At 53.2% G+C, this 12,571-nt stretch overlaps 4 protein-coding genes across 4 annotated transcripts; 1 reads left to right on the plus strand and 3 right to left on the minus strand.

Moving 5' to 3' along the window:
- Positions 1–323: 323 nt before the first annotated feature.
- Positions 324–1,962, minus strand: Aud_004645 (FKBP-type peptidyl-prolyl cis-trans isomerase; the record flags this gene model as incomplete). Its single annotated transcript, XM_043289582.1, has 4 exons — positions 324–529; positions 594–1,335; positions 1,393–1,809; positions 1,873–1,962. 4 exons carry the CDS (start codon positions 1,960–1,962, stop codon positions 324–326), a joined length of 1,455 nt encoding a protein of 484 aa, XP_043145517.1.
- A 472-nt stretch (positions 1,963–2,434) lies between these two features.
- Aud_004646 (putative DNA damage repair protein Mus42) lies at positions 2,435–5,964 on the plus strand (the record flags this gene model as incomplete). Its single annotated transcript, XM_043289583.1, has 2 exons — positions 2,435–2,489; positions 2,543–5,964. The coding sequence occupies 2 exons, from the start codon at positions 2,435–2,437 to the stop codon at positions 5,962–5,964; spliced, it is 3,477 nt and encodes a 1,158-aa protein (XP_043145518.1).
- Positions 5,965–6,162: 198 nt separating this feature from the next.
- Aud_004647 (putative NRPS-like enzyme) lies at positions 6,163–9,394 on the minus strand (the record flags this gene model as incomplete). Its single annotated transcript, XM_043289584.1, has 3 exons — positions 6,163–7,254; positions 7,304–8,303; positions 8,376–9,394. The coding sequence occupies 3 exons, from the start codon at positions 9,392–9,394 to the stop codon at positions 6,163–6,165; spliced, it is 3,111 nt and encodes a 1,036-aa protein (XP_043145519.1).
- A 555-nt stretch (positions 9,395–9,949) lies between these two features.
- Aud_004648 (uncharacterized protein) lies at positions 9,950–12,475 on the minus strand (the record flags this gene model as incomplete). Its single annotated transcript, XM_043289585.1, has 4 exons — positions 9,950–9,994; positions 10,066–10,984; positions 11,052–11,486; positions 11,544–12,475. 4 exons carry the CDS (start codon positions 12,473–12,475, stop codon positions 9,950–9,952), a joined length of 2,331 nt encoding a protein of 776 aa, XP_043145520.1.
- Positions 12,476–12,571: the final 96 nt, after the last annotated feature.

A 12,571-nucleotide genomic window follows, 5' to 3' on the forward strand; every position in this document is an offset into this window, starting at 1 on the left:
GAGGGTTAGTAGAAGGGCCAAAGACATAAGATCCAAATCTATCATTGAGTTATACAACAAGTCGAGGCACCCTTGTATAGACGAGTAAGAGATTTGGACTCCACGCAATATCCTCATCCCTGCTAGATGCATGGCGTAGCTGTGCAGTAAAAAACAAGTCGGATATCACAGGAATTCAGAATTGAAACAAAACCCCTGAACACCTTTTTGGACAATGAAACAAAGGACAATATATGAAACAGTGAGATGCCAATGTGGACAGATGGTGACACCGAACATGAACAATAGAACGTCTCAAGACACAAGCAGGCTCTGTCGCCAGCTTATTTGATCTCAAGGAGCTTAACGTCGAAGATCAACTTCGAGTTGGCAGGAATGCCGGGAAGAGCCTTCTTGCCATAGGCCAGGTGAGAAGGAATCGTGATACGACGCTCACCACCGACAGCCATGCCAGCAATACCAATGTCCCAGCCCTTGATGACCTCACCCTTGCCAAGCTTGAATGTGAAAGGCTTGCCCTTCTTGTTGGCTATTAAGAAGGAAATCCGTCAGCGCTCTATACAATATTGTCTATTTGCATAAGGAGAACATACCATCAAAGACCTTGCCGTCCTCAAGCTTGCCGATATATCTCATGGCAACAGTGTTACCGGCCTTGGCAGCGGGACCCTTTCCGAGCTTCTTGTCATCGATCTTGACGCCCTTGACCTCCTTGACACCAAGAGTGCCGGTGGTCGTCTCCCCTGGCTTCTGAGCGGAAGGAGTAGGACCCTGCTCAAGGTTCTTCGCGAACTGAACCTTCTTGGCTTCCTTGCCCTCCTTGCCCTCCTTAGCGTCCTTGCCCTCCTTCTTCTGCTCAACAGCGGCGGCCTCTCCATTGTTCTTCTTGAGCTTCTTCTGCTGCTTCTTGCTCAAGGCAGGCTCGCCGTTAGCAGCAGCCTTGGCCTTGCCGTCCTTGGCCATCATGTCGTCAAGCGCCATCTCCTCGTCGGAGTCAGCGGTGCGCTTGTTCTTGCCCTTGGACTCAACCAGCTTGGGGGCCTCTTCGTCATCACTCTCAACCTCGGTTACTCTGGGGTGAGCCAAGTCATCGAGTTCATCCTCCTCCTCCGAGTCGTCCAAAAGGTCACCCATGTCGATCAGGTCATCTTCATCGGGGGAAAGGTCGTAGTCGTCCTCGTCTTCCTCATCGTCCTCATCCTCATCATACTCCGAGGGGCCCTCCTCAGCAGGAATGACGTAGTTTCCGGTCAGGTAGACGGTGTGTGTTCCAGTGACCTTGAAGAAGACGCGCTCGCCCTCAGCAACAGTGATGTCCAAAGCTTGCTGGCAGTGCTGTTGCGTGAAGTTAGCATATGCAATAATTGAACTGAAAACCAGTTATTAACATACTCTCTCAGGATCCAAGGTACAGACGACCATCTCGTCAAGCTCCACTCCTTCATCCGACTCGTCATCCTCGTCGTCATCCGTAGCAGGGGCCTTGCCCTTGACGAGCTTGGAGATGGCAGCCTTCAGATCGAAGTCTTCATCGTCGTCCTCGTCATCCTCGTCCTCGTCATCATCCTCGAGCTCCTTGAGAGCGGCAGCCTCCTTGAGTTTGCGGGCCTTCTCCTTGTCGCTGGGGCCGCCGTTAACTTCCTCATCATCAGAATCCTCCTCCGAGTCGTCCTCGTAGTCATCGTCCGATTCATCAAAGTCCATGTCTGGGGGAGGGCGAACAAGCTTGAGAGTAGCTCTGGGGCGAGTCTGTCCATCCTCGAACTCGGGAGTCTCATCGGGATCAATGGCAGCCATGCTCACGCGGAACTGTCATCGGCAATTAGAACATCTTGCATCCCATGAATCGATACCGTTCGATAGAATACGTACCATAGCAGCGGCATCGGGAACCGCAGGAATCAGAAGTCCTCCTGCAGGAACCCTGAGGGCGTAGACAGCGACAGGCTGGATAGCGGACATTTTGATTGAAAGCAGATAGCGAAAGAAAGGGCAAATGCAAAGCAGAAAATGACGATGAGATCAATTAATAGGTATGAAAGAAAGGGAATCCACGAAAGTAGATTAAGATACTGGAATAAGAAGAAAAAGGAAAGTTTTTGAGATGATATAGAGAGTCTCCAAGCTTTGGGACCGACTTTTTTCTGCAATGGACCAGCGGTGGAGCCTGAGGTCTCCATTTTTTTTTTTTTTACTTTTTTTTCTTCTTTTCCATGGAAACAACGCATCAGCCAATCAGGTCGTTTCACCGCCTCAGGCTGCTTTATTTTTGCCGTCATTCGCCGCCTTATAGCTTCTCCTCTCTTGTCACATGACGTCGTGTCAGCCATTCGCGTCCTCCGCCACCCAACACGAGTAGACATTGATCTTCTTGTTACTCTAGCGATATCTCTGAGGAAGTGGTATCTGATGATGCTCCTCCTCCTAGCCCATCATGGGCTCTATTCTTGATGCGAACTCCAGTGCTGTGCGCAAGCGCATCGAAAACCGTGCGTACTGCCGTTCCGAAGCATAGCGCTCTATACTAACTTTCGATATCTAGATCAGTTTGACGATGAAGAAGGCGAGGAATATGATGCGTCGAACTTCGGTGGCTTCGGCGACTATATGCGCCGTAAGAAGATCAAGTTGCAGAATCTGGACGCTGAAATACGCTCCTCCTCTCCGGACCGACCGCCCATATTCCGCGGCGTTGTCGCACACGTCAATGGCTACACTCAGCCATCTCTACAGGACCTCCATCGTCTCATAGTAAGCCATGGTGGTGGTTTTCTTCAATATTTGGACGGCAAGACCGTCGCGACCCATATCATTGCCAGTTCTCTCACCCCCAAGAAGCGCGAAGAGTTCAAGAGATATCGTATCGTCAAGCCGTCATGGGTGGTCGAAAGCATCAAGGCTGGACGCTTGCTCCCGTGGGACGCGTTCAGAGTAGTGGATGAGGGTCATGCACAGAAGGTTCTCAATTTCGATAACGGCCGACTTCTCAGCCAGGCGAATACACAGCAGACCGGTTACAGAGATCAGTCAGATTCCAGCTGGTACACATCTCGCCTGAAAGGCTTAGAAACGCTCGCCAAAGAGGTTCCTTTTGATGCAGAACCTCCTGGGGTTCCTCAACAGACTGAACAAACTGAACAGACTTCTGCGGCCGACGAAACTACGAAAACGGCCACACAATCGGACTATGGCGATTTCCCTAGCTTTGCATCTTCTGAGCCGGCTGGGATCATCCCTGACCTATCAAAGTCTGAACGAAGCGACTCACCCAAACATTCAGATGCTGAAGATATCGCAGCAGCTGAAGTAGGTCGTAGAATGTCAACAGAATCTCCAGCCGGCGTAATCAACCCAGATTCACCGCTCACTCGAGAATCCGTGCCTGCCAAAACGGAAATAACTCCCGAGGAGTATAATGCGCAGCTCTTGGCGGATCCCAGGATGCGCAATTCAAGTGTTGTGAACCCGGAATTTCTTCAGCAGTTCTACCGGGAATCTCGCTTGCATCACCTATCAACGTGGAAAGCAGAGCTAAAGGCTCAGCTACAGGCTGCTGCAAAGGAGAAGTCTCAGTCTCAATCTGGCCGCAAAAAGCCCGTTCCAGGAGCAAGACGCTATATCTTACATGTGGACTTTGATTCCTTTTTCGCGGCGGTGTCGACACTGAAACACCCAGAGCTCAAAGGCCAACCGGTAGCCATTGCACACGGTACTGGCTCGGGCTCCGAAATTGCCAGCTGCAACTATCCTGCGCGCGCCCGGGGCATCAAGAACGGGATGTGGATGAAGGGTGCTCTACAAGCCTGTCCGGAGCTGAAGGTCTTACCGTACGATTTTCCAGCTTATGAAGAAGCGAGCAAAAAATTCTATAGTGCTGTCCTCGCGCTTGATGGAGTTGTCCAGAGCGTGAGCATTGACGAAGCCCTTGTTGATATCACAACGCAATGTCTCGAGGCCGGAGGGTCAGACGGGCGAGGGATAACAGAAGGGTCTATCTACCGCGAACAGGCCAAAGCCGACGAGATCGCCCAGAATCTGCGAGACTCCGTGAAAGCGGCGACTGGCTGTGATGTGTCTGTTGGCATCGGCGGAAATGTTCTGCTGGCTAAAGTTGCACTGCGAAAGGCAAAGCCTGCTGGCCAATTCCAACTAAAGCCGGACAGTGTATTGGACTTCATTGGTGATCTCACGATGCAGGATCTGCCCGGTGTCGGATATAGTCTTGGGACAAAGCTGGAGGAGCTTGGAGTTAAATTCGTGAAGGATGTCAGGGACCTCTCTCGTGAGAAACTGATTAACCATCTTGGACCCAAGACCGGGCTCAAAATCTGGGAATATGCTCGCGGTGTCGACCGAACGGAAGTCGGTAATGAAGTTCTCAGGAAGTCAGTCTCTGCTGAAGTCAACTGGGGGATTCGCTTCGTGAATCAGACCCAGGCCGAGGACTTTGTGAAATCTTTGTGCGAGGAGTTACACCGCAGACTTGTGGATAACCTCGTCAAAGGAAAACAACTGACGTTGAAGGTGATGCGAAGATCTGCAGATGCGCCATTGGAGCCGGTCAAGCACCTTGGGCATGGGAAATGCGATGTTTTCAACAAGAGTGTCGTACTGGGCATAGCGACTAACGCCCCCGAGGCCCTTGCTAAAGAGGCAATCTCGATGCTTCGCAGCTTTGGAATAACGCCGGGTGATCTAAGAGGCTTGGGGGTCCAGATGACGAAGCTTGAGCCCCTCAAGTTAGGGGTTACCGACAAGCCAGAAAGTAGCCAGCAGCAGCTCAAATTTAAGGCGTCCCCTGTGAGAAAAAGTCATGAACTTGTCCGAGATCCTGATGACTTGGACAGCCCGCGCAAAGCGGACGCCGCAGCCGTTAGCCATGGCCCGTCTCTGAATGACGATTCGCACAAACGTTTGAACATCTCCGGAACTCAATTCATCATGCCGTCGCAGGCTGACCCTAAAGTCATTGCTGAACTTCCTAGCGACATCCGGTCAAAGCTGATGTCGCAAAGCAAAGGTCGACAGGCATCTCGCTCGACGTCGCCTTGCCCACCCCCACGTAGGACACAACAGTCCACAGCCACGGCACTTCCTCCTCAGTCGCAGCTGGACCCGGACACCCTGGCCGCTTTGCCGGAAGATGTTCGTGCTGAGATTTTAGGATACTACGGACAAACCCCAAGCACTCCAGAACCTCAACCAGCCGTGCCGTCTGCTCCCAGCTCGCGTCCAGCGTCATCCGGCAACCTCTGGAGCAAAAAGCCGTCGACCCCCACAAAAAAAAGACGAGGTCGACCCAACAGCAAAGGCACGGGCAACATGACCCTCACGCAGTCCAACTTTGTTGTCGCAAGACCCACGCCACCCTCGGTCAGTGCGGATGAGCAAGCATCGTCGCGGCAGCCCTCCCCCGACCCCGACCCCGAAATTTCCGCCGACTTCCTCGCAGCCCTACCAGAAGACATCCGCCGCGAAGTCCTCGAAGAGCAGAAACGAGCGCGTAAGCTCCAACGCTCAGGCATGCAAGCGCCCGCTCCTCGAAAGGTCGGGCCATCCACCTCTGCGCCCGCAGCACAGGAGAAGCGCCTCCGTCTTCCCCCGCTCCCGGAACGCCCGACGTTCACCTCCAAGAAACTGACAGCCCTATCCGATCTCCGAGACGAGGTCGGCGCCTGGCATGCGGCCTTCGTGGACGAAGGCCCGTTCAACGAAGACGTTGAGGCGCTCGCTCGGTACCTGAAAAGTGTCGTCGTCGACGAAAAGGATATTGACAAAGCCGTGTCGGTAGTTACCTGGTTGATGTGGCTTGTGGAGGACGCGAAGGCTTCCCGAGCAGGTGAGCGGCAGACGGGCAGTACTTCTCAGGGTACAATCACCTGGGAGGAGGCCGTTCGCTCTCTGCAGAAGGGGGTTAGCGAAGGTGTTGAGGAGAGAGGGTTACCGCCTGTTGAGTTCCCTTAGCGCACCTCGTACGTGCATATATTTCCGTATGATGTATATATCAGATAAGTTACGATCCATACGATGATCACATAGATACCGAGCAAGTCTCTAATTTGGTTGATTTATGCTGCAATTTAATAAGATGACCGGTCGATTCCAGTGAAGATACATGCGGAGATGATTTGAATCTAGATCTATACAAAACAGAAGCACACCTCACCAACATTCCCTGCAGAAATGCTCCACAATCTTGCTCACAAGCTCCTGATTCAACGGCCTCGACTCCGCCAACGTGCGCGAGACCTCCCTCGCCTTCTCCGTGTGCCAATTCTGCACCCGCCGCGACCGGTCCGTGTCATACTTGCTCGCGAAGAACTCCACAAGCTTGATGGGCGGGTTAACCGCGGGATCAGGGTTCGACTGCCTCAGACGCGACACCCAAGCACGCTTCTCGAGCTCCTCGAACTCGAGGCCCGCGGCGCGCAGATACGGCAACAGATCTCTGGTCCAGTGGAAAGGATGCGGGCTGACGATGTTGAAGACTTGATCGGGCTCGGAGGAGAGTGAGATATCGATGACGGAACCCGCGACTATGTCGACGGGGAGCCACAGCGGGGACTCGTCGAGGGCCGGGAGGGCGCCGATGGTCTTTGCGCACTGCAGCATGAGTGGGATGGCCTCTGTGGGGTTCCAGATGCCGTGCGTCTGGTCGCCGATGACCTGGCCGATGCGCAGGACGCGCGCTCGCAGGCCGGTCTGCTGCGCGGCGTTGGTGCAGATGTGTTCGCCGACGAGCTTGGACTGTGCGTAGCCCATGTGCTGGGCGAAGGAGAGGTTCTTGGGGAGGGCTTCGGGGATGTCTGTGCCTTCTGTGTTGAAGACGGTGCTGGCGGAGGAGCAGAAGTTGAAGGTTGCGGGGGTGGGGCGCTGGGCTTTGAGGCAGAGGTCGATGAGGTGCTTGAGGCCGGCGATGCTGTCTTTTTCGAAGCTGCTCAGCTGCATATTGAAGTTGACGGACCAGGCGCAGTGGATGATGTCTGTGAGTTCCCAGGTCAGGGGGTGGTATGTTGATGAGTCGAGGCCCAGAGTGGGTTGCGAGAGATCGGAGGGGAGAGCGACGAGCTTGCTGCGGGCAGTATCGGACATGGTGGCGTAGACATTTCGGGCTCGCAGCGATTTGAGCAGGCGGTCGTAGGCCTCGATAGTTGAGCCGGCACGTACAAGACAGTACACCTTTTCGACGTCTTCGAGTGCGGAAACCTTCGCGGCAACATGGCTCCCAAGGGAGCCAGTGGCGCCTGTGACTACCTGGGAAGTGTTAATGGTGACAGGCATGGACGAGAGATGACAGACTCACAATATATCTTCCCTTCAACCCATTCAGAACAGGCCTATGCTGCTTGAAGTGGCTGTACTTTGAGATGAGGGCACTCATTTGCTCCTCGACAGGCATGGAGCCTTCCGAGACCCCAGAGCTGAGGCCGTTCAGATAGCGAGCCAACGCGTTGATGGTAGGATGTTCAAACGCAACGTTCAATCCGAGCTTCTGCCCTTTTGTGTCTAGCGTCTTCAGAAGCACAGATCGCAACTGCGTAGCCTGCAGGGAATCCATCCCGAGAGTAAAGAAGTCTGCATCGTCAGTCAACGCCTGGCCCTTTTTTAGTGGTAATAGGCCCTGGAGCTGTTCTCTGAGAAAGTCCTTCAACTCGGCTTCTGAAAGGGTCAATGTCCCTGTCGACGCATCCTCTGCCTCGTAGGCCTCCTCAATCAAATTGCTAAAGGCCCGATAGAAAGCCTGCCTGATGACCGTTCCCTTGTCCGTCCGCGGATATTGCGTGTCGGCCGGGAGTATTCGAACCATGCTCTTTGAAAGCTGGCCAAACGCTGGCATTGTCTCGTTAGCCCGTGCAACGGCGGGCCAGATGTCTTCAATGAGTTTCTCGTCAGATACGGTCTCGGTGCCAGGCGCACGAATGACCACCAGTCCGATACAAGCCTTTCCTGCTCCAAAGACAACGGCTTCAGAGACCGCATCGTGCTGTCTGACTCGACCCTCCATGTCTAGCGGATTGACCTTTTCGCCATTGACGAGGACAATCGTGTCGTCCAGTCGAGCGTAGTACTTGTACGCTTCCATGGTAGGATGTTTGAGAAAGAGGTCCTTTGTAGCGTAAGAGCCATCCGGTCGGTTGGACAGGACCTTTGAAGGCCAGCCGTCGAGGACGATCAGCTCGAAAATCCCCGAAGAACGCTCCTCGAACACCAGATACTTCTTGACCTGCTCCGAGGGCCGCACCCAGTCCCATCCTTTGTCTTCGCGCGGTCGAAAAGAGGTCATCAATTGGCCCGTTTCCGTTCTGTCCAATTGTCAGAGTCGCTTCAAGTTGTGCCTAGAAAAAAAAAAAAAAAAAAAAAAAAAAAATACCTACGTTCCATAGTGACTGATCAGGTTGACTCCATTCTCAACAAGGCGATCTCCCAGCGAATCGGGACAAGCAGAGCCCCCAAACATGACTGCTTTCAACTTGGCCAGGACAGCAATGCCTTCACTAGATTCGGCGAGAAGCTTCAGGGCATAGGGGACTCCATAGAAGATCTCAAACTCGTGCGACTTCATAATATCCAGCAGATACTGCTTCGTGAGCGGCAACTCTGCATTGTACAGACGCAACGACTTGCACGAGTGCACTGCGCGGAATAGACAGCTGAGGCCGTGATTATGGTACAAAGGCAGCGTGATGAACCCGGTCATGTTCATGTTGCCCGCATAGTTCTTGATGACAGCGCTCTGGGTCTGGAAAATCGGCTTGGGGAGCCCCGTCGAGCCACTCGAGTGGATGATCCATGCGATATGCTTCGACTCTGCCTCAGGATCCAGCTGCGGCATGAGATTCGTATCAACGTCTTCCGTAATCGGATAATCGTAGTGCTCCTGCGTCGGAATCTCATCGACCAGTAAGCTGGGAATTCGCTGCTTGATCTCTGCAGCAGTGTCCCTGAAGGAGCTGTGGATGAAGATATGCTTCGCGTGCGTCTTTTCCAGCAGAGACACATACGCCTCGACGGATATCCTTGTTGAGAGAAGCAACCCTGCATGGCCGAGCTTCGTCAAGGCAAGGAGCATGACCAGGTAGTTGAGATCCGACGGTCCCAGCAGCGCAACGACAGCTGGTTTTTCTGCGGAGGTTGCCCGCGGGGGTTCTACAGCAGCAATGGCTTTGGCGACTCGAAAGGCGAAGACATCGAGTTGTCGTAGCGGGTAATCGACATACTCGATGCCAGTCCGCGGGTATGATATCACTGGTTGCTGCGATGGTGGTAAAGATGCGCGGTGCCGGACGAGCTCATCGACTGTCAAGGGCTCTCTGTTGGATACTTCAAGATGGACTTTGCTTTCTGAAGTATGCCCTTCAGGAAGCGGTGTTGGAACAAGTGGTGAGGATAGCATGGTTGGTAGATACTGAACGAGTCCAACAGAATGCGCAGTTGGCCTTTCGAACAAACTTGGAGTAAGAGAGGGGAACAAAGTATATTTAAACCCATCTTGACTTGATTCCTTCACTTAGGGCATCTGCCGATGATCCTCAAATCCGACGTATTGCATCCAGGTCTACCTGTCGTGGAGCGCGGAAATGCTGGCCCATCGCTCGGATTTATATCCGAGCGGAGATGAGCCCTCCCACCTCTACAGTAAAGTCCGAGCATCATTGACCGGAAAAGTCTTGCTAGTGCGTCGTTTGCTTGCATCAACCGAGTCGTTTGTCTGACAGAGGACTAAAAGGGCATATATGTATTTACTGCCAGCTCACCTTGCCAGTAGACCACCAAACGCCTCGACATTTCCTGATCTACAGACAAGGAGTCAAATGCATTGAGTAGAATTCCCCTGAAATAGGAAGCACGCAAATATCCATCATCAATACCATAATCTCGTTAATAACAATGCCATGTATCGTCGCTCTACATAAACAGTAGACAAAGGAATGATGTCAGAACAAGCAGCTCAGAAAGGCATCGTAGAAGGATCATTCATAAGATTCGAGAACGCCTGAATGAAGACCAGTAAGCATTTCGAACTGGCACTGGAAACTGCAGCAGCTGGAGTGGACATCTACTTACCCAGGAATCGAGCTGAGCCCACCAGATCGAGCCTTCAAGGTTATCAAGAATACCAAGGTCATCAGAAGGTCCAACGGGCCCTTCTAGGAAATTTGGCGATTGGATACCGCCAGGTGCGGATTGATGGACCGTCGCGTTGGTAAACACGGAGGTTGGTTGCTCGAGATGCGCCGGGGCTGCATGCCCTTGACCCACCATGAGAGTCTCTTTACCTCGTACGTAATTGTTGCGGAGACTTCCATGAGAGTTTTCCGGACTCTCAGGCTGGATAGCTGTTCCCATCTGCCGATGTACTTCCCTTCTCAACTCCTCCAGGATGATACTGTAGCGGCGGCTAGGGCAATTCTTGCGGGTAGCCTCAGCCAGATGTTGTTGGCAAGTCTCTGCAAGACTGAAGAGAGAATGGAGATAGCCGCTGTCTTCTACACTCCTAGGGGAAGCGGTGTCAGGATTCGAGGCGAGTCGGTGTTGTTGAATAGTGTGGATATAGACCACGATAATGGCGCAGAAGCACACATAGTGCGTAAACCAGAATGACTGGATCAAGACCCCCTGTTTGGCCAGGCTATCCACTAATTTCATCACGTCTTCCGCAGCGTCTATACATTTGCGCACGTGGCTCGAGACCATCGGATGCGGAACCGATGGTCGACGACTAAGATCCGTGAAATCGTTCAACAAAAATGACCGGGTCGCATGGATCATGGCGTGTGAATATGCAAGCTGCAAAACCTGACTCTGTCTGCAAAGTGGCGGTATCAGACTCGTCGCTCGGACACTGTTGAACAAAGGTGGTGCAGTCTCTTTCCATTTCTCAAGATCCGAGGCGAGGCGAGCGGCGGTCTCAAGAGGCGAATCTTGAGTATGAGGGTTGATTGTGTAAAGCTGTCGAGAGATTTCACCAAGTATACGGCCAAGCCTGTCAAGTCGAAGGCTTAGCTTCAGAGACATGAAGGAATGACAAGAACGAAATCGGATCGACGAACCTGTAATGAAGTACGGACGCAATCATCATGGAGTCTGGCGAACCGGTCCGGCGCCGTGGATCTTCCTGCAACATATCTTCGTCATTGATCTCACCCGGAAGTTCTTGGTCGGTATCTTCGTCATGCAGCAACCGCGGTCTCCCAAACATGACGCTGAGGTATTTGTCCAGCGTATAGGCGCTCCAAAAAATCCGTTTGCGGAGTTGTTGCTCCAGATAAGAGTTGCTGTGCTTTGACATCTTCGCCGGCCATTTTCGATGCAATCCCAGAGCCGTCACCAGCTGGAGAGCCGTGCCGAAGGTATACCAGCATTCATTGGCACGCGATGATGAAAGCAAGTAGAGACATTGACCTAGTCGTGCTTGGACACTCTCTAATCGAGGGGGTCCAGATTCCATTGAAGATGCCCATCTAGACGCCGCATACCATCGTTCGCTGTAATCTGTAAGTGTGTGGAGATGAGAAGCGGAACGTAATTTGGTAGATGCTCACCTTTCATTGCGAAATTCCCCTGGATCACCAGGCCTCTGCTCCTCATATAGAGTACCTACAGCGAAGATCATAAGGATGATGGAAGTCCGGGCTACCATAATGCCGGTAGGCGGGTTCGCGAAACAGATATTGTCTGCATAAACTTGCTTGAGCCACTCCTCCACACTTCCTCTGTGCAAGAAACGGTACGTCACCATCGAAAAGTCAAAGTAAATGCCCACCAGCTCCAGAGCCTTCTCGAAAGGTGGTAGCGTAAAGCCAGCCTCCCGGTAGTTCGAATAGGGCTTATCCCCGAATTTGAAAACGGACGTATTCCTGGAGACAGATTCATCCTGCAGTTCGCCAGGGATAGCCGACGACTCATCCTGATGAAGGCGACTCCAGACGCGGTTCAAGAACGACACACCCGACGCCGGCCCGAGATAATTACCCTCAAAGTCCGTGACAACTGGCTCCGGCGAATTACGCAGCGACACCTCCGAACCGACTCGACCGAGCTGCCGTCGCAAACCTACACCAGTCCTGGGCGACTCTCTCGACGATCGCCGAGAGACAGAACTCCGCACAGTACGGGGACCACCCCGCGCGTGATCCTCAGCCTCATAGCTCACCAGCGACGACGACGGCGGCGCAGGCAAAGGATCCGGCGGCAGGCCTCGCGAGTACGCGGCGTTGTACTCGCAGCGGAGGGAAAGGCGGGCACATCTCATACACGGCAGCGTCCCCGTGCACCGGGACTTCTTCTCCTTGCAATAGTCGCATGCTCGTGTAATCTTCTGCCGTTGCACGGGGCCCTTGGCCGCTGGTGACGATGAGTCAGATGCCTTTCGCTTCCGCCCAGCGAGGAATGGGCCGTCTGTGCTAATTCCGACGACACTGCCATTTCCGGGCGAGAGCTGTGTATGTGCCCCGTTCATAAGAGAAGCCCTCATTGGTTCGGAAGGCGAGACAAGGGACTCTGCGCAGGTCGTTTTTTGGGGCACGAGACGGAGTGGTGGAGATTTCCTGTCCTACTGTCGTCTTTTCCT

This window comes from Aspergillus udagawae, assembly GCF_001078395.1.
Source record: "Aspergillus udagawae IFM 46973 DNA, scaffold_3, whole genome shotgun sequence".
Classification (NCBI taxonomy): Eukaryota; Fungi; Ascomycota; class Eurotiomycetes; order Eurotiales; family Aspergillaceae; genus Aspergillus; species Aspergillus udagawae.